The 26,720-nt window shown below is 36.6% G+C and overlaps 2 protein-coding genes across 2 annotated transcripts; one reads left to right on the forward strand and one right to left on the reverse strand.

Moving 5' to 3' along the window:
- Positions 1–8,031: 8,031 nt before the first annotated feature.
- On the forward strand, positions 8,032–8,961 carry LOC147787718 (uncharacterized). The gene has a single exon (XM_087118737.1). The coding sequence runs from the start codon at positions 8,032–8,034 to the stop codon at positions 8,959–8,961; it is 930 nt and encodes a 309-aa protein (XP_086974863.1).
- Positions 8,962–15,482: 6,521 nt separating this feature from the next.
- On the reverse strand, positions 15,483–16,259 carry LOC147787719 (uncharacterized). Its single transcript, XM_087118788.1, has one exon. It carries the CDS (start codon positions 16,230–16,232, stop codon positions 15,789–15,791), a length of 444 nt encoding a protein of 147 aa, XP_086974914.1. The 5' UTR covers positions 16,233–16,259; the 3' UTR covers positions 15,483–15,788.
- Between the last annotated feature and the right edge of the window lie 10,461 nt (positions 16,260–26,720).

Raw genomic sequence — 26,720 nt, forward strand, 5'->3', positions numbered from 1 at the left:
TTCCAGGTTGTGATTTCACACCATCCACCCCTTCGGGATCCAGCGTCTTTACTGGCACACTACCTCGTGTCCATTCCCCTTCGGGGCTCAGCCTCCTCGCCGGCCGTGTATGGCTCTGATATCATTTGTAACGGCTTAAGCCCACTGTTAGCAGATATTGTCCTCTTTGGATTTTTTCTTTTGGATTCCCTTCAATATTTTTAAAACGCGTTTGATAGGGAGAGGTTTCCACACTACTATAAAGAATGTTTCGCTCTCTTTCCTAATCGATGTGGGATCTCACAGATTTTATCCCTTACGTGGAACTAGATATTAGCTTCAACCTTATCGTTTCCATCAACGAAACTCATTCATGGTACCTTGCAGCTTTATGGATAGCATGGCGTAGAGAATGGCAAATCCATGACTGCAGTTGGGCATGGAATCAAGTACTCTGGGTTAAGAAACTTCCCTTTTCTTTTCTTCTCCTTTAAGCAACTCCTCAGTTTCCTCTTAAGAGGTCACTCTGGCTTTGAAGGAGAACTAACAATTTGCAGTAAACTTGCTGTTTGCCTTTCTTCGAAGGAATATTAGTCGACCTCTCATCTATTCTCGAAGGCAAACGCTAAAGATCCTTCAAAGATTAGCTGAGAATTGTTGGGAGAAGAGTTCCACATTGGCTAATTAAGAGGTTGATTATGAATTTATAAGTAATGAATAGTATCTACATTGGTACGAAGCCTTTTGGAGAAACCAAAAGCAAAATCATGAGAGTTATACTCAAAGTGGACAATATCATACAATTGCGAAGATTCGTAATTCCTAACATGGTATTAGAGTCATGCCCTTAAATTAATCATGTCAATAGAATTCTCAAATGTCAGAACAAAGAAGTTGTGAACCTCTAAGGTGTAGTCAAAACTGACTCAAGTGTCGAACAAAGAGTGTACTTTGTTCAAGAGCTCCACAAAAGGAATCGAGCATCGATTAAGGGGAGGATGTTCGAGGGCTCCATAGGCCTCAAGGAAGGCTCTTTGGTGTACTTTATTTGAGGGGAGGATTGTTGAGGATTGTTGAGAATTGTTGGGAGAGGAGTCCCAAATCGGCTAATTAAGGGGTTAATCATGAGTTTATAAGTATCTCTACTCGTATGGGGTCTTTTGGAGAAACCAAAAGCAAAGCCATGAGAGCTTATACTTAAAGTGGACAGTATCATACCATTGCATAACACTCGTTCATCTTTGCCACCTTGGTAAGCACGCAATACTACCATAAGCAAGCCTCCTTTCGTTTATTCAAAACTTTGGAACGGCAAGTCATCATTTCAGCTCCTTTTCCTTAATTATTATCTTTTATTTTTTTCTAAATTCTTTTTCAACTTAGGACATTACAAACAGTGATCTACTTACGATACATAGCAAGGTCAAAAGGTTTGGAATGGGCATGCAACGAGAGGCAACATATTTTAGACAAGCATGACTGTGACATCTTCTCCCTATTAATTTATTGACGTTACAGTCAAACGACATTGCACAAAAACATAAACGTAGATAGCAGCTGACTTCAGGCATTTTGATGCATTTCTAACGAAACACAACATCAGAGAGTCTAGTTTAAAAGGAATTCTTGTACATTTTCTCTCAAGTTTTCGATGCACTACGTCTTCTCAACCAAAATCTCCTCTACATTCTTCTTAATAGAATTTTTCATTGTGGTAGAAAGTCATGGCACTTCATTATGGCGGGTATCTTGGTGAACGAAATTGTAGGACTTCAAGTTACTTGCATGGACAACAAGATTAGTCTACATCCATTAAAACAATTGAACATTGTATCTTGTATGACATCTTTTCAACCTTCTCAATGACTTTAATTGGCCCATAGTATTTTTACACGATAATTCTTAATGTTTTGGAACTAAAGCTATTTTGATCCGAGCGTAATTAGAACTTTTGTCTCTAATTTGAAAATCCCACGACATTTCCTACTTCCGACTGACCCATTTTTTTTAATCCATTTACTGTTTTTTCTAAGTATACAAAAGCTACTTTGGAGATTTATCTCCACATTTTGGTAAAGTTACTTGAAACCTCTCCTCAGCATACACGTGGTCATTGACACGAGTCTTTGTAGGTGTAATAACCTCCAGCAAATCTTTTAGTTTAAAGTTCAACTATGTAATGAACCTATTTTTTTAATAAAATAGAGACGTCACTACATGTATGACATGCCTCTTATGTGCAGAAAGGTCTATAAAAAATATTTTATAAATGATGTCATGGACTTAAATGTTCATAATAAATTCATTTAAAACAATATTATTATCAACAACATAGTAGAAAAATCGATAACATGAATTAAAATAAAATAATACAAAACTTGGATATAACTTAAAGACTATAATTTAAACATAAATGCAACTAATTTAGTTTAAGTTCTTTGGCCTTCACAGAAACATCATCATCTTATATAGGGGTGTCTTATCTTTACCTGAAAATAAATAACATAGGGTTTGAGTATTTGAAAATACTCAGTAAGTAGTCTCATTGTTTGATCAGGAAATGCAAACACAATCAATTACGTCTGGACCTATCTTTTCATAAAAATAGCAATGCATGGTCGTGGGCTCTACTTTCTTGTCTGAGCAGGATTGGATGTGTAATAGTTTCCTGTACACGGCCGATACACACGCACATAGATCCACCAGGAGGGCTCGTATACGTACCTCTTCGGCCTGCTTGCCGGGCTAGCACACGCTCACGTTGTCGAATGCCACAGAGGAAAAGGACTCGCATAATATGATGATGAACATAGATATCGTAAGGTATGTGTCCGTGCTAAATATAACGAGAAAGTATCCCGTTGCACATGTCATACAAAATGAATGAGATCCTATAACATTAAAAAATGACATATATTCATGACATTCCTATGTGACATTCCTTCTTGATTCTTGTCATATTATTTATAATTAACAATACATTATTTTATTATGTCTCATAAGCAAAAGGCATACATATTAGCATAGTTTACATGGTGCGGTACATGAAGATTCATGCATCAAATAACATCGATAACATAACATAGTTCCATGTTATTATTCTTAGCATTGGATATCTGATTTCATAACATAACTTGTACGCAACATAACATATTTCATAACATATACATAACATAGTATACATCATACAATCATAAAACACAATATGTGTAGGGGCCATAGGGCACGTGTAGTTCATAAAACAAACAAGTCATCCAATCAAGCCAACAATGAAGCTACTTACTTGGTCGGTCTAAACCAAAGTCACTATGCTTCTTTGATGCTAGCTCAAGGCTGTTCCTCGAAATCTAATTCTACCTAAGAAGTCCCACAATCATAACTTAGAATTCTACCACGAAAATTGGCTAACCTAATTTGCATAAAATAATCTAAACTTAGCTCCAAATAATTTAAATAAGCTAAAAAGTAGCTATACTAACCTTAAATCCCTCCCAAAGTGTCAAAAATGCCTCCAGAAGAATTGAAAATCGTAGCAAAGATTCTAAGTATCTTAGATCCAAGTCGGATTAGTCGAGAAGCCGAGCTAGAGGAAGGAAAGAGTGCCAGCGAGGACGCTGAGCCCCGAAGGGGGTTGGATTGTGATGTCTCACATTGGTTGGGGAGGAGAACAAATCACCATTCATAATCGTGTGGAAACCTTCCCCTAGCAGACGCATTTTAAAGCCTTGAGAGAAGCCCGAAAGGGAAAGCCCAAAGAGGACAATATCTGCTAGCAGTGGGTCTGGGTCGTTACAGTAACAAACCTATTTTTTTAATTAAAGACAAGGTTGCCACTACATGCACGACATGTCTAATATGCACGGAAACGTTCATTTAAAAAAAATCAAAATGATGCTATGGACTTAAACGTCCTAAAAATCCATTTCAAATAAAGGTAACGTAACAATCCATGAAAAGTATAAAAAACGTCTTCATCTGACCTAACAATTACAATGTGAATGTAAATGCAACAATCCTAGCTTTGGATCCATGACCTCTCTAGCAATGTCATCATCCATACCGGGTTGCCTTACCTTTGCTTGAAAAAGAATAGCATGTGGCTTGAGTATTTAAAAATACTCAATAAGTAGCTCCACTATGGGTGGAATCTGTCTTTTCATAAAAATATTTCATGGTCTCGAACTCTACTTTAAAGTTCGGGCAAAAATTAGATGTGTTCTACTCCTCTACATACATCCCACACTCGTGCACATGGACCCTCCAGGCAGGCATATACATATCCCCTGAATCTGTCCTTAAGCTAACACACTCACGCTGCTGGAACCACAGAGGTAAAGGAGCCCACATAATATGATGGCGAAATATAGATATCTTAATGTACGTCTTCGTACTCATCATAATGGGGGAAGTATCCTGATGCATATAACACACAATATGCATAAGGTCTCATAGTATCAATTCATGACATATACGTATGACACAAGTCATACCTCCCTTTTTTTTTATGACTGTAACGTCCTATGAGACATGGCTACATAACACTAACGTCCTATGAGACATGGTTTTCTAATGTCTCATAGGATATATGGGAAAAACATGTCTCATAGGCAATATGGGAAAACGTATTACATATCTTACATGACATAATATATGGAGTTTCATATCTCATACAACATCGATAACATAACGCAATCATTACATGGCATACTATATAACATAACATAACTTGTAACACATCATATCTAATATCATAGCAGAAACATAACATCGCATATATCAAACAATTATAAAATCACAACAAATGTAGGGACCACAAGGCATGCGTCGTTCATACAATAATCAAGTCATTCAATCAACCAACGGAAAATGACTTACTTGATTGACTTAAGTCGAAGTCACTACTTTATTCTAGGTACTAGTTCAAATCGAGTAAGAACGTGTTAAATGGATTAATTCACCTAATAGCACCGATTAATCATCCTCATGCAGCTTCGGGTTAGGGCGAGGCGCGTGTTGGCAGCTTCGGGTTAGGGCGAGGCGCGTGTTGGTGAACTTTGGATCGGGTCTTAACTAATTGTGAGTTGGGCTGCTACACGAAGTGGCTGCTGGACGCGGGCTGGACAAGTGCTTTGGGCCAAAGGCATCTATGGGTTGTAAGTCCGTGCGCTTGGGTATGCTGGTGGGTCGAGTTCATCTGGGCTGAAAAACGTGTTTAGGTTTGGGCTAGGACTTTCGCGTGGGCCGGCTGAAGGATGTGGGTTCTAAACCTAGCAAGGTTTAGTTCGAGTCTATGGACTAGGTGCTGTTCTTGGCGAGGCTTCGACTTAGGACTAGCTTTAGCTCCCGACCCTAAAGTACACATCCAAGGCGTTTTCCTATATTTTTTCTTCCTTTTTGCCATATTAATCCTCTTTTTACCTCTATTTTCTACCAATTTGGCCACTTTTGGTTGATTCTCGACCCCTTTTTATGACGAATTCGTGACGTAAAATTCTAGAACAGGTAAATACTTTTTGTGTATATTTTTCTAACCAAATTTCGAATAAGATTTATCGAGATGTTCTCTTTCACCAACAATTCCTCTTTCGCAGTGTTGAGATCGAGTATATGTATTATTCCAAAAGAACAGAGCGAGAGACTTTATAGCATTCAATTGATGATTGTGTTTGAGACCGACTTCTTATGGTAACAAGGAGAGAGGAGTTGATGGATAGTGATTTAGGAGAGATAAGAGATTGGGTCTCTTATCTAATAAGCATATTGCTAGGGATATGCGAATAACTTTGTGTTCGAGTAAGAAATAAATCTCTAACACAACATCAAAACCATCCATGTTAAAAATCACGAAATCGGTTTGTCCACTCAAATTGATGACTTTCATTCTTTCTTAATGTCTGAGTATGTTAAAGTATTTCTTTTCAATTTCCGTCATTAAGTTGTGGGTGGTTCAAGAGTCGAGCATAGTACTTTTGCCCAAACTATGGTTAATCCATGCTCGCGTATAAACGACAATGTTCCATTGACTCTTTCATCTCTCTTACTTTCTTATGGAGATAAGATAGACTTTAGAACATCTATGTTGGAGATTTTCAACATTTTCAATTGGATGTGTTTCAACTTTTGTCGTTTGATATTTAACTTTGAATCTGTTTCAAACTTGAGTTGGAAAGCTTGGAGGGTTGCTCTTTATGGGCATTCCATTACTCGATCCCCTAACAATAATTATTCTAGTTATATGGTTTTCGCGATGGATTTCTACTTTTCTATTGAGAGGGTTCATTGTCCCCTCTTCCCGTTTCAAGTCTATCACCTCCTTAAGTATCTATAGTACATCAACCATGTTGAATATGACACATCAACATTCTAAGGAAAGAACTATAAATGAAGCTTTTGCTTTAATCTCTCCCAAGTATCTATGGTACATTGACCTTCTTGAATATCCATATACCTCGATTTTAACCACAATTCGCATTGTCAACTAGATGTATTGTTACCAATGTCACTTTCACCTCCCCCACCTGTTATTGTCATTGGAAAATGCTTTTCATGGTCAAAGATAAAATTCTCTAGAGCCTTGAAAACTTGAACCTCACCGAATGACTCAAGTTTTGGGAAGACATTGTTAAACTAAACTTCTTTCTCAGCTGTTGTTATGATCCCCATCGTTCTCATGATGAGGTTTAGTCTGGTGCTCAAATTTGTCACTTCAACCTTTATCATTGCTGTAACGACCCAGATCCACCACTAGCAGATATTGTCCTCTTTGGGCTTTCCCTTTCGGGCTCGCCCTCAAGGCTTTAAAACGCGTTTGCTAGGGGAAGGTTTCCACACCCTTATAAATGGTGTTTTGTTCTCCTCCCCAACCAATGTGGAACATCACAATCCACCCCCCTTCGGGGCCCAACGTCCTCGCTAGCACTCTTTCCTTCCTCCAATCGATGTGGGACCACTCCCAAATCTACCCTCCTTCGGGGTCCAGTGTCCTTACTGGCACACCGCCTCGTGTCTACCCCCCTTCGGGGAACAGCGAGAAAGCTGGCACAGCGTCTGGTGTCTGGCTCTGATACCATTGTAACGACCCAGATCCACCACTAGCAGATATTGTCCTCTTTGGGCTTTTCCTTTTCGGGCTCGCCCTCAAGACTTTAAAACACATCTACTTGGGGAAGGTTTTCACACCCTTATAAATTGTGTTTTGTTCTCCTTCCCAACCAAGGTGGAACATCACAATTGCAACACTACCATCTTTAGAAACATTTGAAACTATCTAAGCTATCACTTTCGACATACTTCTCCATGTAAATATTATGCAGGCTAACTACAACTTTTTCTACCACGTAAGACCCACCCTCTTACCATCTTGAAGGGAGAAGTATTTTCAACAATTTTATTATATTATTTAATTTTAGAATATAATTTTAAAATTATACTCGATTTGATCAACGTTAAGATCACGTCCCTCATTACAAGCTTGTAATGAGGGACGTGATATTGCTCGTGAGGGTAATGAAATTATCCGTGAGGCTAGTAAATGGAGTCCTGAACTAGCTGTTGCTTGTGAAGTATGGAAGGCGATCAAATTCGAATTTGAGGCCGTAGATACTTTGTAATCCAGTAATTACTCTTCGTTCTTTTAATTGACTTTCAATTAAACAAAACTCGGCCCAATCTTTTACTAAAGGATTGAGCCAAATACAATACAAAGATACTATTGTATATTTTTTATTGTTGTGCCAGATTCGCAATTAAGCCTATGGATCCGTAGAATTGATGTAGTCGTTTAATATATTATATCCCGTAGCGTCGTTTCAGATCATGGATCGAGCCAAGTATCACAACTGTTGAGGTAGCAAATTTTAGTTAGTTAGTATTTTTACTTGTTATTAGTTAGTTTGTTAGTTTTTTCTTGTTATTAATTTTGATGGATTTATTCTATAAAAGGCATTGTACCGAAAGGATCATTTTTGGTATCGTTGCAAAGTCACTGAAATTTATGGTTAACATTTGGTATCAGAGCGGGTTAGAATCCAAGAGAGTGATCCAAGAAAGAAAATGAGCAACGACAAAACACTCACCAAGATTCCACAGTTTGATGGTTCCTATGACCATTGGAGTGAATTGATGGAAAACCTCTTGCGTGCCAAGGGTTTGTGGAGTCTAGTGGGAGAGGGTTACACCGAACCGGCAGAGGGAATCGAAGTCACTGCAACGCAGAAAAGGAATCTTGATGAGTTCAAGATGAAGGATCATCAAGTGAAGCACTACCTGTTCCAAGCAATTGATCGGGTTGTGTTTGATCAGATCTTGAATCGTAAAACACCCAAGAACATTTGGGATTCGATGAAGAAAAAGTTTGGAGGCAACGAAAGAGTGAAGCGGTCTCTTCTCCAAATTTTAAGAAGAGATTTTGAGGTTCTTGAAATGAAGAACGAAGAGAACATTGATGATTATTTTGGAAGAGTAATGACTGTCTCCAACAAGATGAGAAGCAATGGAGAAGACATGTCAGATTCGAAGATTGTTGAGAAAATACTTCAAACTCTAATGGACAAATTCACATATGTGGTGGTAGCCATCGAGGAGTCAAAAGACACAAGAAAGATGACGATTGACGAACTGCAAAGCTCTCTGTCTGTACATGAAAAGAAATTCAAGAAGATCAGTCATGAAGAAGGTGATCAAGCTTTCAATGTCAGAGGCAGAAGTAGAGGATCATACAGAGGTCGAGGCAGAGGCAGAGGACGCTCATTCAACAAAGCAACACTCGAGTGCTACAACTACCACCAACTTGGACATGTCCAATATGAATGTCCAATTAGGTACAATGAAGCACATTTTGTAGAGATCGAAGAAAAGGATGAAGTTATTCTCATGACATATGTGGAGCTTCAAGGCACTAAAAGAAGAGATGTGGTTCGTGGATTCTGGGTGTTCAAACCATATGTGTGGAGAAAGAAGTATGTTCTCAAGCTTGGACACTAGCTTCACACATAATGTCAAGCTTGGGAACAATCACAAACTGATGGTTGGTGGGAAAGGAGCAGTGAAAATAATACTTAAGGGAATAAGCTAAGTGATCAATGATGTGTATTATATTCTGGAACTAAAGAACAACCTGCTTAGTGTTGGACAACTTCAAGAAAGGGGTTTAGATGTGCTATTCAAAGGAGGAGATCGAAACACATGCAGCATTTTTCATCCCTCAAGAGGAAAAATAGCAGAATCTGTTATGAGTGCTAATGGATGTTTATCCTGCTGGGTGAATCAAATAACAAAACAAAGGAGGAGAGATGTTTGCAGGTTGATATCTCAGCAAGGCAGAGCTGTGACACCATCAATATGGGCATCTCAGCTACAAGGGACTTCCCACATTATGCAGTAAAGAGATGGTTGTGGGTTTACCTGAAATTGGAGATGTGAAAACTATCTGTGAGGCATGTGTCAAAGGGAAACACCACTGTGTTCCATGTTCAAAGTAGAGCAAGTGGAGAGCCACGACAAGATTACAGCTTATCCACTCTGATCTCTATGCTCCAATCAACCCACATCAAACAGTCAAATAAAGTACTTTATAAGCTTTAATGATGATTTCTCAAGAAAAACATGGATATATTTTGTGCTAGAAAAATTAGAAGCATTTCATCAGTTCAAGACATTCAAAGCATTTGTAGAAAAGCAAACTGGATTGTTCATCAAATGTCTACGGACAGATAGAGGAGGAGAATACAATTCAATTGCATTCAAAGAATTCTGTAAAGCGCATGGAATCAAAAGACAGCTGACCACCGCCTTCATGCCTCAGCAAAATGGTGTTGCTGAACGTAAAAACCGTACAATCATGAACATGGTGAGAGCAGCGTTATTAGAGAAGGAGGTACCAAAAGTTTTCTGGCCAGAGGCTGTGCAATGGGTGAATCACATTCTTAACAGATCTCCTACACTCATTGTAAAAGATATGACTCCGGAAGAGGCATGGAGTGAAAGACAGTCATCAGTCGAACACTTTAGGATTTTTGGATGTATCGGATATGTTCATATCCTTGATGTTAAAAGAAGCAAGCTCGATGACAAAAGCGTGAAGTGTGTTCTGTTAGGTTTCAGCAGTGAATCCAAGGCCTTTAAGATGTTTGATTCAGTGGAGAAAAAGGTTCACATCAGTCGAGATGTGATATTTGAGGAAGATAAGAAGTGGAATTGGGAAGATGTTGGTTATTCTGGTGAAGAAAGCATGGAACTTGAGTGGGAAAATGATTGTGAAAATGTTGAGAATGCAGAGGAAGCAGAAGAAGCAGAAGAATACACGGCTGACGTTCCTTCACCAAACGATCCACCAACTAGAGAAACAATGGCAATAACGAGCAGGGTGAGAAAACCACCAATCTGGTCTGCAGATTATATCACAGGAGAAGGGCTATCAGATACAGAGGAAGAAGCAAACATGGCTAGAGTCGAGATTGAAACTCTAGCTTTCATGGCCATATCAGATCCGACCAGTATTCAAGAAGCCGTAGGACATCAGAAATGGAACACAAGCGATGGATGCTGAGATACAGTCCATCGAACGGAACCACACGTGGTCGCTGACTGCACTTCCTGTTGGAGCCAAGGCTATTGGGGTTAAGTGGATCTACAAGACCAAATTAAATGAACTTGGAGAGGTAGACAAGTACAAAGCTCGACTGGTTGTAAAAGGGTATGCTCAAGAGTACGAAGTAATTCGCACCAGTGGCTCGAATGGATACATTAAGGATGATCATTGCTGTAGCAGCACAAAAAGGATGGGGAATCTATCAGCTCGATGTCAAATCTGCTTTTCTACATGGTGACCTAAAGGAAGATGCATTTGTTGAACAATTATAAGGTTATGAAGTAGCAGAGAAGAAGGACATGGTTTATAAGCTGCAAAAGGCTCTCTACGGACTAAAACAAGCGCCTAGAGCTTGGTTCAGTCGCATTGAGGCTTATATCGTCAAGGAAGGTTTTGTAAGCAGCTCTAGTGAACAAACATTATTCATCAAACAGAAGGGAGGTAAAATTCTAATTGTGAGCATTTATGTTGATGATCTATTGTTCACTAGTAATGATGAGGAGTTATTGAATGAGTTTAAGCGCTCCATGATGGATGAATTCGACATGACCGATTTGGGGAGGATGAGATATTTTCTTGGCATTGAAGTGATGCAGAAGGCTGACGGCATCTTTATATGTCAAAAAAAAAATATGCTGCTGAGTTGATCGAGAGGTTTGGGATGCAAAATTACAACTCTATTTGCAATCCGATAGTCCCTAGACAGCAAATTGGCCGAGATGAAGCTGGTGTGAAGGTCAATTCAACACTATATAAGCAAATGGTGGGTAGCTTAATGTATCTCACAGCCACACGACCTGACTTGATGTTTGTGGTAAGTCTTATTAGTCGTTTTATGGCAAATCCTACTGAGTTGCACTTTGCTACTGCAAAAAGAATCATGAGGTACTTGAAGGGAACTCTGAAATTTGGGAAATGGTATCAACGTGAAGGGAAGAGTGAACTCTTAGGCTACACTGACAGTAACTATGCGGGAGATGTGGATGACAGTAGGAGCACTTCAGGCTATGTTTTCTTAATGAGTGGAGGAGCTGTGGCATGGTCCTCAAGGAAGCAACCAATCGTCATGTTGTCAACAACTGAAGCAGAGTATGTAGCAGCAGCTACATGTGCCTGTCAAGCCATTTGGATGAAAAGGATTTTGAAAGAAATCGGGCATGAACAAGATGAAGAGATGATTCTGTTTTGTGACAACAAGTCCACTATCAAGCTATCAAAAAATGCAGTCATGCATGGAAAGTCAAAGCACATAAGGGTTCGATATCATTTTCTCAGAGAATTGATAAAGGAACGTGTAATTAAATTGGTCTATTGCAGCACTAAGGAGCAGCTGGCCGACATAATGACAAATCCTTTGAAGTTGGCATCATTTCATAGGATCAGAGAAGCGTTTGGAATGAGTGTTGTGAACTAAACTCTTGATCGAGTTCAGTTCAAGGGAGGGAGGGAGTGTTGAGGTAGCAAATTTCAGTTACTTAGTATTTTTCCTTGTTATTAGTTAGTTTGTTAGTTTTTTCTTCTTATTAATTTTGACCGACTTCTTGTATAAAAGGCATTGTACCCTATCAATAAGAAATGATCCTTTTTTGTATCCTTGCAAAGTCACTAAAATTTACGGTTAACAACAACTTCTTCTACCCATTCTGTATATTGTCCTTTTTGTTTTGTCTTGGAATACAAATTTTTTAGTAAACGAGATTTTACGAAAAAAGTTCTTCATATTCATAGGGAAAACAACGATTTTTTTTTTTTAAATGTGAATTTGATATATCAGGTGAGAGACCGCTATTTTTCAATTAAATCAATTAAATTAATAATTTAATTGAAATCAATTAATTAATTGAATTTATTCCAAATAAAGTAAGTTAAGATAAAGGATGTTATTTCTAACAATTTTCTTATATTAGTTGATTTTAGTATAGATAATTTATTTTATTTATTAATAATTATATTATAAATAATAATCAAAATAAAAAATAAATAAAGAAAATGGAGATAAATAAATAATTTGAAAATGAAATAATACAGATATATTTTACATGGATATGGATTTGAAAAAGGGTAAAAAGCCACATTTTATGGTGGTAAAAGATTTTAAAAGATTTAAATTTGAAATTTGTAATAATATTTCGTGTATATATATATAAAATTCAGAACAAGAAATCATATAATTTCATTAATTCTATAATTTCTTAGCGCGAAAAAAAAAAAAAATGAAAGCTGTGCCGAAGCATAGTTTGTCAGTGAGAGCGAGTTCTTTGAAATCGAAGGCGAAGAAGCCGAGTCTTTCTTTGCCACCAACGTCGATGACCAAAGCCAAAACTCTAGCTCCGACGACTATCGTACCACGGCCGACTCTGTCGTCATCGGGAGAAGATAATCGAGCAACAATCTTGAAGAAGAAGTTTGCGGGAACGATCTCGAAAGCACAACGACAGCTTTCGGAAAATAGGAAGAAAGTAAGGAGTGAAAAGGGAAGAGAAGCGGACGGGAAAGGTTTGGAGGCAGTGGACGATAGGCGTGTCGTGCGACCGTTGGCTCCGTCGTTAGAAGAGAATGAAATAACAATGTTGAAAGATAGAAGGGAAGAGATGAGAGCAGCGGCGAGAAGAGATTTGGAGGAGGTGGAGAGGAGGGTGGTGGTGGATGATAGCCATGCATCGTTGAGGGAGTATGAGCGTCTATGTGGTTTTCCCATTCCCTACGTTGGTGGGTTTCTAAATAGGATGCATTATTATGGTTTATATTTGAAGGATTAGTCATATGCTACTCATCTATTTTTTCATCTTACCTTAATAATATTTGTTTCTTGGTACGGGGTAGATGATGAGGGTGCTAAAACAGTGTCAACATAGTTGAGACGGTTGGGTGCATCTACTGATTCCTCATCACCGATAACATTTTCTTTCTTCTCAATTAAGGGTATTCATATGATTCGAGAATCTGATCAATGCGGTCTACTCAATTCAAACCATAAAAATTGAGTTGGGTTAGATTTATTTTCGATTTTAGGTTGGGTTAAATTTTTGAGAAATTAAAAAAAAAAACGAGTCTATTTGCAAGTTGACAATTAATCCAATCAACCCAAAAAAATAGAATTACAATGTCTTATTCTATTTTTAAGATTATTATGAGCGTTAAAATATCTGATGTTTATAATGGAGGTTAGTAATGCCGTGGGAATATTTGATATTTGAGTTTTATGAGATTTTAAATATTAATGTAATATTGGATAAATAGAAAATTTTAATAATTTAAAAAAAAAAATACCCAAAAGATTAGTTTTTGATCTAATAGTTGATAATTTATTACAAAATTGTCTCAACTTTTTAACTTTTGGTTTTTCGGTCCAACTTATCTGAGATCTAGTTCAATCAAAGAATGTTTCAGTTTTCAGTCCAATTGATTTGAGATCGTTTCTTAGATTGCTTCTCTGTCTAACTGATCTAAGATCTAGTTCAATCAAAAAATGTTTCGTTTCTCTGTCCAACTGATCTGAGATCTAGTTCAATAAAAAAATGTTTTGTTTCTCTGTCCAACTGATTTGAGATCTAGTTCAATCAAAAAAAATGTTTCGTTTCTCTGTTCAACAGATCTGAGATCTAGTTCAATCAAAGAATGTTTCGTTTCTTTGTCCAACTGATCTGAGATTTAGTTCAATAAAAGAATGTTTCGTTTTTCTATCCAACTGATCTGAGATCTAGTTCAATCAAAAAATGTTTCGTTTCTCTGTCCAACTGATCTGAGATCTAGTTCAATAAAAGAATGTTTCGTTTTTTTATCCAACTGATCTGAGATCTAGTTCAATCAAAGAATGTTTCGTTTCTTTGTCCAACTGATCTGAGATCTAGTTCATTAAAAGAATGTTTCGTTTTTCTATCCAACTGATCTGAGATCTAGTTCAATCAAAAAATGTTTCGTTTCTCTGTCCAACTGATCTGAGATCTAGTTCAATAAAAGAATGTTTCGTTTTTTTATCCAACTGATCTGAGATCTAGTTCAATCAAAGAATGTTTCGTTTCTTTGTCCAACTGATCTGAGATCTAGTTCATTAAAAGAATGTTTCGTTTTTCTATCCAACTGATCTGAGATCTAGTTCAATCAAAAAATGTTTCGTTTCTCTGTCCAACTGATCTGAGATCTAGTTCAATAAAAGAATGTTTCGTTTTTTTATCCAACTGATCTGAGATCTAGTTCAATCAAAGAATGTTTCGTTTCTCTATCCAACTGATCTGAGATCTAGTTCAATAAAAGAATGTTTCGTTTTTTTGTCCAACTGATCTGAGATTTAGTTCAATAAAAGAATGTTTCGTTTTTCTATCCAACTGATCTGAGATCTAGTTCAATCAAAAAATGTTTCGTTTCTCTGTCTAACTGATCCGAGATCTAGTTCAATAAAAGAATGTTTCGTTTTTTTATTCAACTGATCTGAGATCTAGTTCAATCAAAGAATGTTTCGTTTCTCTATCCAACTGATCTGAGATCTAGTTCAATAAAAGAATGTTTCGTTTCTTTGTCCAACTAATCTGAGATTTAGTTCAATAAAAGAATGTTTCGTTTTTCTATCCAACTGATCTGAGATCTAGTTCAATCAAAAAATGTTTCGTTTCTCTGTCTAACTGATCTGAGATCTAGTTCAATAAAAGAATGTTTCGTTTTTTTATCCAACTGATCTGAGATCTAGTTCAATCAAAGAATGTTTCGTTTCTCTATCCAACTGATCTGAGATCTAGTTCAATAAAAGAATGTTTCGTTTTTCTGTCCAACTGATCTGAGATTTAATTTAATAAAAGAATGTTTCGTTTCTCTGTCCAACTGATCTGAGATCTAGGTCGAATTGAACTAGCTACTTCGACCTAGCTACACAGAAGAAGAAAAAAATAGGTTCACTAATGATGGCTGAATTATGGCTCAATTACAATTGTAATGAAAGAACAATACTTTGGTTGGCTAAAGATCATAATTAAAATGTTGAAACTACTACTACATTGGGTTAAAATATGCGATATCTATTACACGTCGTTGAAGACCAAAACTTGAAACTATTGACGATTTCGCTTTATCCTATTCTGCCATATACAACATTTGATAAGAAAAGCTCGACTTTGCAAATTTATCGACTACCATTGATGCTCGGTTGAGGACAAGTCTGTTCTAGATTCAGACTGGCGCACAAGAACAACATCACTATCACTATTTGTGGAGTAATGCCTAGCTAGCTTTACGACCCCATTGATATGGCTAATGGAATTTCACTCTCACGAGACATTATCGAGTTGTTGGACGACAAATTGCTTCGCCTTTGATTGTCATTGTTGCCATCCTCCTCTACCTGATCCCTTGCATCGCATCGAGGGGATTCACCAGACAAATTATTATTGTTGTTGTTGTCGTCGTTCGTATTATTTGCGCTCGTGGCCATGGCAAGGGAGACTCGAAAACCACATGCACGCGAGATGACTCTATAGAAGAAGGTCAAGATCCAAAAGAACCAAGGGAGACAAACCAACGACAATCCAGCAACCGGTAGCCATGCAGTGGTTTCGGTCTCCGGTAGGATTATGTACACCAAAAGGCAAGTTCCGCCGCTGAGAATGCAGAAGAAGAGAGAGAAAAAGACGATCCATACGAATGCACGTCCAGCTGAGGGATCAACCAAAGACATGAATTTTAACGATTTAGATCTCGACAGATGAAAAGATGGATGAAAGCTTCAAGAACAGGGTATTATTCCTATGATCATCTTCCATGTTCTTCATTGACAAACTTTGTGAATCAGAAATTCATCCGAGAATTGCATGGAAATGCGTTGGGAACAGTTTTGTGATCGTCAAAAAAAACAAGAAATTTTTTTTTGTAAAGTTTGTCTAATTTACAAAAATTTTGGTCGTTTTTTTTTTTTTTTTTCTAATGGTGTTGCGTGATTTCAGCTCTCTCAAAATTGATCTAATCCTTGAACTAGAGTGTACATGGTCTGAGTTGAGCTAGGTTGAGGGATTTTTTTGACCTAACCCAATAGTTCGAGTTTACCAATCCAACCCAAAACTTTTCACAATCCAACCCAATTCAACCTCCTATTTTTGGGTTGGGTTCGGATCGGGTCCGAGTCGGGTTGTCAATTTTTTTTTAAATTTTATTTATCCACCATTTATAATTATTCGGATACAATCATAGATAAAATATATTAAGAGTTCGCAAATAAACACAAATCAATTTATAATTATTCACAAAAATAATAATAATAATAATAATAATAAATAAATTCAATAAAAAAATAAAGGCGAAAATTATAACATATTAACATAGTTCAATCATAAAATTAAAGATAACTAAATACAGACCTTTGTTGAGAATGGGCTAAAGTAACCAAAATATAATGGTAGATCATTAAATTAAATAAAAATATAAAATATTTTAATTACAATAGGCTTATTTATAAGTGACGAATATGCTTTAAAATTATTTATATATATATATAATTTATGAACGAACTCGGGTGTTAGCGTCCTAAGACTGACTAAGTACCACTGGTAAATCCATTAATACGGGAGAATTCTTAATATATTTTATATATTTTTATTTGACTCAGGTCAACTCGAAGGTTTTGCCCACAAACCCGAAACCGAACCGATTCAGTTCGGGTTCAAAAAAATGAATCCAACCTTACCCGAAATGCTAATCCAATCCAACTCAACCCTTATAGTTCAGGTTGGGTTGGTCCGGGTGGTTGTCGGGTTGAGTGTACACCCCTATCATAAACATCCCATAACCCGACATAAAATTTCATAAATTAATTTAAGATAAAAATTATATTTAAAATTAAAATATTTTGTTATAGTGCAATTAATGTTTGATCTCTTGATAATTGATTTCCCATGGATGAAGGCACCAATCAACACCCAAATAATCTGTAATTTTCTCCTTATTTTCTCCCTTAATTTGTGGTTTAATAAAGACATTATCTAAATAATTATGATTTTATTTTATTTCAATTTATTTCCAACATACAAAAATAATAATAAAATAAAATAAAATAAAATAAATAAACACCTCCCTCTTAAATTCCCTTATTCTTACCATCCTTTTTCTTCTCTTCGACAGCCAGAAAACCTGTTCCGTCAACACCTCCGCCGCACCACCGCCGCACCACCGCCGTTGCTGGTCGTGACTGTCTTGTCACGTGACATTGCTGTCCTGCACGTGATCTTCTTCTACCTCAACTGTGAGTTTGTGTTTTTCTGCAATTGGGTTATTAGTAGTTTTCTCGTTCGATTTGATTAACGTTAAAAAGATCGAATTTTTAGGGTTTTAAGGTTTTTTAATTTTTTTTTTTTTTTCGGTTCTTCTTTTAGGGTTTTGTTGAAATAAAATTCATAATTTTTGTGATTGAGAATATGGGGCGAGGAAAACTTAGCATGCAATTGATCGGTAATGAAAAATCTCGAAAGACGACTTTTCTTAAGCGGAAGAAAAGTTTGTTGAGAAAAGCTTATGAGCTCTCGACACTTTGCGACGTTCGTACTTGTGTCTTTGTCTATGGCCCGAATCATAACGACCAATCTCCCGTCGAACTCAACACGTGGCCACCGTGTCGGGAGGAAGTCAACAACATGATTGCTTCATACAAGGCTAATTGTCTCCACAAACGAGCTCGCAAGGCTTTCGATCTCATCGACTTCTTCTCCGAGAGAAAGAAGAAGTTAGAAAACGACATGTCGAAGCTTCGTAAGGATGTTTTGGAAGCCAGGTAATTAAATTCAGTCGTTATTAATTGGGATACTTTTGTATACTTTTGTTTCAAAGTTTAAATCTTTTGAGTGTATATCAGGTTTCCGAAGTGGGATGAACGTCTAGATCATCTAACAGAAGATCAATTACGGATTCTAATGGTAAAATTGGACTCGAAGCTTGACACTATGAAGAGAAGGATCGAGATCGTCACGGAGAATCATGAGGAAGGAACATCGGGCGAGAACAACCAAACCCTAATCGCAAACATGAAGCCGGAACAAGTAATGTCATATGGAGAACAAAGTTATGAGATGTTTGGGAATCCATCAATGGAAACACAACCCATGATGCCATTCCATCACCAATATCATCAACAACTCCAAACAATGGCTCAAAATCGTCAAATGGATAATGAACTTGAGAATTTGTCTCAAATCTTGTTTGGATCTAATGGGTCATCAGCTCAAATTCAGTCAAATTATGGGAATAATTGTTTCCAAAACCCTAATTTCTACACTGATCCAACAAATGGGATGGTGATGGACAACACAGAAAGCTACTCAATGTGCCATTATGGAGTTCCTCGTGCTACACAATCTGTTCTTCCGGTGTCATACATGCCACTCATAGATGATCAAATGATGATGGCTTGTGCTTTAAATACTCAAATGGGTTTGGCCAATACTTCAGCTCAAGTGAACGACCAGTTTGATTGCTTCAATTATGAGTATTTTATGAAGCCAAACAACTTCTAATCATTAACTAATTTAGCTCTAAGTTGTTGTTCTTAGTGATCTTAGCTATGTTGTTGTTCTTAGTGATCTTAGCTATGTTTTTGGATATCATTTATCTCAATTTCTTCTCTTTTGATTGGTTCGAAGTTTGAATTTTTAAGTCTTTTCTAAGGCACGTGTGGAAATCTTGAAGAGAAATGCTAATTTGATTCGTCCAACTTGTTAATTTCAAACTCTTATCACTTTGTATGAACATGTTTTTAGAACATGTTTTTAAAACATGTTCTAAAAACATGGTCAAAACGAGCTAGCGCTGAAGTCCACGAACAAGAAAAGATCTAGTTTCTTTGTCGAGCGAAGTTTTAATGAGCGAAGTTTAATCGACCAAAATATATTATTTTGAGAAAATGTTTAAAAATATTTTGTTGTAATAATATTATCCAATTATTTATTTATTTCCTACTTTCCTTCCATATTAACACAATTTCACGTCAAAATAGGATGGTAATTAATTTAGATTTTTACCATTTAAAGTGATTTTAGGCTTTTTCCTTAATTAACATTTACAAGGTAAGATTAATTTTATTATTTTAAGAATTAATTTATATTTAAAAGTTAACCCGACAAACACTTGATTTGCCACGACTATCTGTATAATGGTTTAGGCCGAGTATACGAATAGATAAGATGCATAATTCGAATTCTATTTATCTGTCTGTTTTGTTCTTATGAAACATGTTTCATAAGAAAAGTTTAAGGTTATTTAACATAGGATTGATCTAAGCCAAATGATTGAGTTCTCGAACTTGTTGGTATAAATAGTAACTATTAATTTTTTTTTTTTTTTGAAGCATTTATCAATCATAACTGCATACCCAGTAAATTTCTCTCATTAGCACATGGTGTCGGTTCATTCATGTACCGTTCCATTATTAGGTGTTACAATCTCTCTCTTAAACGACACAGCCAACGTCGACATTGTTAGTTCAGTGGCGAGTAAGCATTGACAACATGAGTTTCCCTCCTACGTGTTCTTCGACGATGGGATGATGTGTTCCAATAGACTCAAATCGATACGATACCCATGATCCATTGTGGTGATGCATATTTGCAATTTGACCAAACGACCTCAAATTAGATCACTCATAGCCTATCGAAATCGAATTTGGGAGTTCGAATCGTTTTGAACACAAACCACTAAAGATCGAGATTTTTTTCTTTTTATAAAAAGTATATAGAGAATGAACGTTCCTGTCCCGCAACATTGAAATCGACGTAGACGTGACAAGTGATTAAATAAGAGATAAAATATGGTTTTAGTCTTTGCATTAAATTTTATTTTATTTTGATTAATGTATTTTTTAAAGTTTGGCATGTAATATTATATTATTTTCTTTTCTTTTAACACGTGGATATATTGACCAGTCCAACATCTCAAGTGGATGTTTTTTTAGCGGAAAAAAATGTTTTTATTTATTTATTTATTTATTTTTAATATTCAAAGTGCAATAATTACAAATAAATTAAATTACAATTTGTAGCTTACACTTAGGTTCTCCCCCCACCTAATCTTTTATAAATGAAAATCATTTTTTATTACCATTTATTTTATTTTAAAATATATTTTTAAAATTATTCGTACAATTACGAGATCCCACATCAGTTAGAGTGGAGAACAAAACATTCTTTATAAGGGTGTGAAAACCTCTCTTTAATAATAGTGTTTTAAAAATTTTGAGAGAATTCTCGAATGGGAAAGTCCAAAGAGGACAATATCTACTAACAGTGGACTTGGGCCGTTACAAATGGTATCAGGGACAATGTGCCAACGAGGAGGTTGAGCCCCGAAGGAGGGTGGACAGGAAGCGGTGTGCCAACAAGGATGCTGGGCCCCGAAGCGGGTGGATTGAGATCTCTCACATCGATTAGAGAAGGGAACAAGTGTCAACGAGGATGCTGAGCCTCGAAGGGAGGTGGATTGTGAGATCTCACATCAGTTGGGGAGAATGACGAAACATTGTTATAAGGGTGTGGAAACTCTTCCATAGTAGACGCATTTTAAAAACATTGAGTGAAAGTCTGAAAGAGAAAGCCCAAAGAAGAAAATATCTACTAACGGTGGGCTTGAGCCGGGATTTTTTAAAATAAAAATAAATCTTTTTAATCTTTTTAATCTTAAACAAAACAAAAACATGTTTTCTATTCCTTATACCATGGGCTCTCCAATAATGGTTGAGAGAGACAGACTTTGACCAACAAGAATATGGATGGCGTCTCATGGTGGGCTGCTCTACATTTGTTTGAAAAAGGATTGACGTGCCACATAGCAAACTTTGACTTATACTTCAGCTGACCCGAATGGTTCGTTTTGAACTCGTTTACAAGGTTAGCTAAGTTATATTTGTTTTATGAATAGACTTTAAATTCGATTTTCTCGATAAATGGAATATCATAAGTCAGCCTGAATCTTGATCGAACTGAAATAGGAACGATCAAATGGATTGATTAATGTATGAATTAACACGTACCTGTGACCTTACTTATATGTTATTACTTATATTTCGTGTTGTTTCTCATGTTAAATACAATCACGTGCATCATTTTTAACCATGATTTTTAATGTCAGATCTCATGCATGTCGTATATCATATGGGCATAGATTATTTCTCTAGTATATTACGTACGGACTCATATATCATGTTATTATTCACGTTCTTTTTCTTTTCGTATGTTTTCCACCGCGTGAGCATGTGCTAGCTCTAATAGTTAAGCTGGGAGAGTACAATAATGAATCTGCATAGTGAATTTATACACGCACATGTGAACCGTGCGTAGATAAGTAAAATGTATCTAACCCTACTCGTAGGAATAATCATGAAAATTAGGTCCCACAAATCATGATACACGTACCTGGTTGCATTGTTTAATTTGAACCGTGGAGTCACTTATTGACAGAGTGAGAGGTTGAAAAAGGTAGAGAAATGATTGACGTGACAATCTTAAATTTCAAAAATCTAAAATTGATTTTGACCCACCCTTTGACCGAGTCAACCTCTCCAAGCTCAAATTTGTTTTCCGACTCACGTTTTACTTTTATTAAATTACGTGAACAACTTGAACGGACCCAATTCAAGAATTTTATCGTTCGGATTAGGTTCGTTACATAATAAAAGTTGTTCAGATCGAAAAAAAAAATTACAATTCAAACGATTAGGATAGATCGAAAAAATGTCTTAACCCAACCTAACCCAACCAACATATTTCTGGTTGTCACTCGAGTTCGATTAGCCCAAATCGTTCATAGTAGAGCTGAAGCCGACCTAAATTTGCACGTTGGAAAACCTTTATTCTCAACTTCGAATTTTTTTTATAGTAAGTTATTGTCCTTTATTATCAACTTGCAAAGATTTCTTTGTGACTTCTAAATTGGCATTTGTGTATGCATTACATCAAACTTCTTTTCTTTTGACCATTGTTCATGATCCCATGTGGATTTTTTAAAGAAATATTATTTATATTTATTTTTAATACTCAAATTGCACAAATTAATTTAATTACTTTATTGACATGACGTTTAGGTATTCCTGCTACAGATGTTTAAAGAACGACGAGAAAGTTATTGCGCTTGAATTCAACTGATCATAGTGTTGATATCATATTAAAGTTTCAAATAATTTGACCAAAGATAATTCTTGGTTCTGCCCGCTCGTCTACACTCCAATAAGAATGAATGTTTCACTGTATAATGTTGGCTCGGAGAGAAAATAGGTACGACTTTCCCTCTCCACATCTAAGTCATTTCTCGCCTTAAGTCCCTTGAAGAGGACAAGAAAAGGTCGCCAATAGTTGAACAGAAATAGTTGAACAGAAATGGAGAATGTAAAGAGTACATATGTTATATTAATATTTTGTTCTCTACGGTGATCAAATTTATTACGGGTGTTCAAAGAATTTGATAACCCAGTTACCCGATAAACCCAATCGAACTCAATTTATTGCTAATTTTAAAATATACATCTTTGCATATATACGCGTCTACTAGAGAGAGGTTTCTACACGTTTATAACGAATGTTTCGTTCTCCTTTTCAATCGATTTGTGAGATCTCACATTAATTTGGGTCGAACATTCTTAAAATTTGACGGGCTTGAACTATCGTTATTAGCCAGATGGTAGAGAAAGAGAGGAGTTTGACCAGTCCAACAACCTACCCAACATGAGAGAGAATCTGTGGACAACATTTTCGGTGGCTAATTTTTTTTATTATTTTTGTCGAAAAAGAAATTGAAATTGACATTACGAAATGTGTCTGGTCGGCTGTTCTTTTGAATTCAACTAATTTTCCAGCAGCCTCACTTACTTCGTGTTTGATTTTTCTTTTGAACCAATTAAGATAAAGTCATATAAAAAAGACTAATCACCAACAATACGTAAGTTTGTAAATTCAATAGTTAAAAATTGTATTCAAATAAATATGTCCGTCCTAAAATCAAAATAGCCAAGAAATTTATGTCGACATTTAAAGCATTTTTATTATGGAGAAGTATATTTTTAACACGTGCCACATAAATTTAGGTTGGTGAGATTAAATCAGTCGAGGAGCAAAGAGGTCATTTTGCCCGTCAGCCCATTTTAAGGGTTCATGTATAAGAATTCAAAAAAAAAAATGGTAGCCGGAAATTTTGAGAGTTCCGGTGCCTCGTTGGAATTCTCGAGCACTCACGCCAAACACGACTATGACCCAAACGTTGGCCTACGAACCAAAGCTCAATGTTTGCATTCCAATAGCCCCAAAGCCCATCCACATCCCGCGACCCACGTACCCGAGTCAACGACTCGAAGTCTACGCCTTGACCCGGAACGCCACCCGCAACGCGTCACCTCTTGAGAGCAACATGTGTCGTGTATACAGATGACGACTCCTTCGACTCACTCAGCGTTGACGACTCGGAAAGGGGTTATTTGGCTCTGGTTGCACTGTTTGATACTGATTCATACATTTTCGACCTCCCGAAGCTGAATTTGACCTTCATTAAGGTAATTGAGGCCAGTATAATGTCCTATTTACAAATTTAAGTTAAATTATGATAGAAATAGGAGTTATTAGCGTAAATTAAGATGAACGTTCAAATAGGAAATAACTCCTGACGATACGTGGAGCAACTTCGAGGAAACAGAATCCAAACGTACTCAAGTTTAGGGAGAACACCGGCTAAGTCCAACCAAGTACGTGGCCTTATTATTGGCATGTTTATATTTGATGTTGACAAGTGCCCCATGGTTTTGTACGTGTCGTATATATTGATATGTGTGAATTGTTTATGAATTGATATGACTATGACATGATATGTGAATTGTGTGATAACACTTATGATACGTTTGATATTGGATACGAGAAAGATGTGATAAACGTAATGTAATGATAGAACTAAGATCTGTTCATAAAACGTTATGGTAAGATTATGTGTAGAAAACGCTATGGTTATGATAGATTGATAAAATGGTACGATAAGGTTATATATAGAAAACGCTACGACTAAGAAAGATTGATGAAACGATATGATAAGGTTATGATAGAAAACATTATGGTAAAATGAAAGAGGCTATATTGGTTAAGGAAAACCCGATTGGGTTGGAAAAGGTGAGGTTGTATGTACAGAGTATGGCGAAAGGTGATTTGGAGGTCAATAGGGTGGAGCCGAAGAGTAATCAATCGACTCCGCCTACAGCAACCATGGCGACTGCCCCTGCGGCGTCAAAGCAAGCAGTGGTGGTGGAAAGAATAGTAGAAGATTCAGAAGCCATTGAAAATAAAGGATCCGGGTTATTAAATCAAAAGGGCTCTGATACCATGAGAATGTTTGCTTAATCCACCCCTAAATGGTGTGTGAAAGTTCTCTATTTATAATCAAATAAATTAGAAGGATATGAAAATAGTAATAAATGGAAAGAACAATATATGGAAAGATACCTATAGTAATAAGACAAGATATTTGTCTTTAATAAAATATCAAATATGATATATATGGTAAACTATAATTTAGTATTAAATATCCTTAACAGAACGATATAACTACAAAATGTTTATGAAATGGTCAGGATATGGGAACGATGTATGTATTTACATATATCGTAATATAATATGAGACTATTATGATATATGTTATGGTACGGTAGCTATGATAAGACATGTTGAAGGCACACCCGGGATATACTATGTGATTGTTATGATTTACGATATGATATGATATGTGCAAGGTGTGGATTGTTATGTTCGAAAACAAGTAAATATTATGATATGATATATGTTGGCATAAATAATATGATTGTCATGCAAAACAACGAACTAGCATGAGATACAATCCCGACATACGCATGCAAAATACAATAAATAATATGATAAACGATATGATAAATGATATGATAGGAAGGAAGACGCTAGCGGGATTGTATTAAATGATAATGAAAATGAAAACGGCATTAGGGAATACCCCTTATCCTTGACGATAGTACAGACGTATACATTACGAGATAGGAAAACAATCATTATGTTACCATAATACTACCGTGACAGTCGCTACTCTTAATGGGTGTCTGATATCAACAATTCTCAGAGAATGCTCGCCCGATCACAAAGGAATCCAAAAAATATACGAACCGACTAATGAGTCCATACTCACCCGAACAATTAAGTTCACTTAATCCAACTCTAAAGATTTTATATTATGATTAAGACTGCTTTTATCTTTTTTTTGTATATTAATTTTATATTTAGTGGACATGAAGTAGTTTCTTGTTCAAGAAGGCATGATATGATTCGGTGCTTCTATATTACGTCATTATACCGTCACAAAATGACATCACCATCCTACATCATCATCCACGTGTCCATAGGTGATTGGATTAACCTGAAATAATCCACTAAGTGTGTGTGTGTATATATATATATATGTAATTCCTTGTTGAATCTCATAGCTCTGAACTCGAAGAGAGAGGAAAGATGACAGAGAAAACAGAGAAGCAAAGGTCGAAGGAGAAAGACGGCGGAAAGAATTCCGGCGACCGGAATATAATGTATCCAGGTCGTCCCTTTACACCGAACCTTCCGCGGCCAAGGAGCAGCATAAAAAATGGCTTCTTGAAAACAGGTACCATCGGCGGCAGCTCCTCCACCACCACCACCACCACCAAGAACTGACTTACCCCTTTGTCCTCTGTGCTTTAATTTCAAGTATCATCAATAAATTATATTTTAGTTATTTTCGTTCGTTCTTTTAATTAAGTGATATTTCCATGGCGGTGGGAAGAAATTTTCAGATCATCCAAGGGTGGGGAATCTTATCATTAAAGTGTGGTTATGGGCGGTGGCGGTGGCGGCGGCGGCGGCGGCGGCGGCGGCGCCCCCCAAACCCAAATCATAAAATTGGTATGTCACTCTCATAGTTGTAATGGTAGGGTTTGGTCCTAAAAAGTGAAGCTAAATGTAGTCAAAATTAGGATATGGTTTGAATTTGGATTGAATTAACCAAACTTACTTTAACGCTCCACACGACGGTGACCGTTGGAATTCTAACTCTCCACACGACGGTGACCTCCACGGATGGAGGCACATCACCACGCTCCCACCTACATCAGCCAAGACTCTTAGACTTCCCCGAGGACTTGGAACAAAGAAACGAAGAGGGAAAA

The sequence above is a fragment of the Cucurbita pepo genome, chromosome 16 (assembly GCF_057944985.1).
Source record: "Cucurbita pepo subsp. pepo isolate OVF chromosome 16, ASM5794498v1, whole genome shotgun sequence".
In the NCBI taxonomy this organism is placed as follows: Eukaryota; Viridiplantae; Streptophyta; class Magnoliopsida; order Cucurbitales; family Cucurbitaceae; genus Cucurbita; species Cucurbita pepo.

Coding starts and splice junctions, on each gene's coding strand:
- LOC147787718 (XM_087118737.1), top strand. CDS start 8,032: ATGAGCAACGACAAAACACTCACCAAGATTCCACAGTTTGATGGTTCC.
- LOC147787719 (XM_087118788.1), bottom strand. CDS start 16,232: ATGTCTTTGGTTGATCCCTCAGCTGGACGTGCATTCGTATGGATCGTC.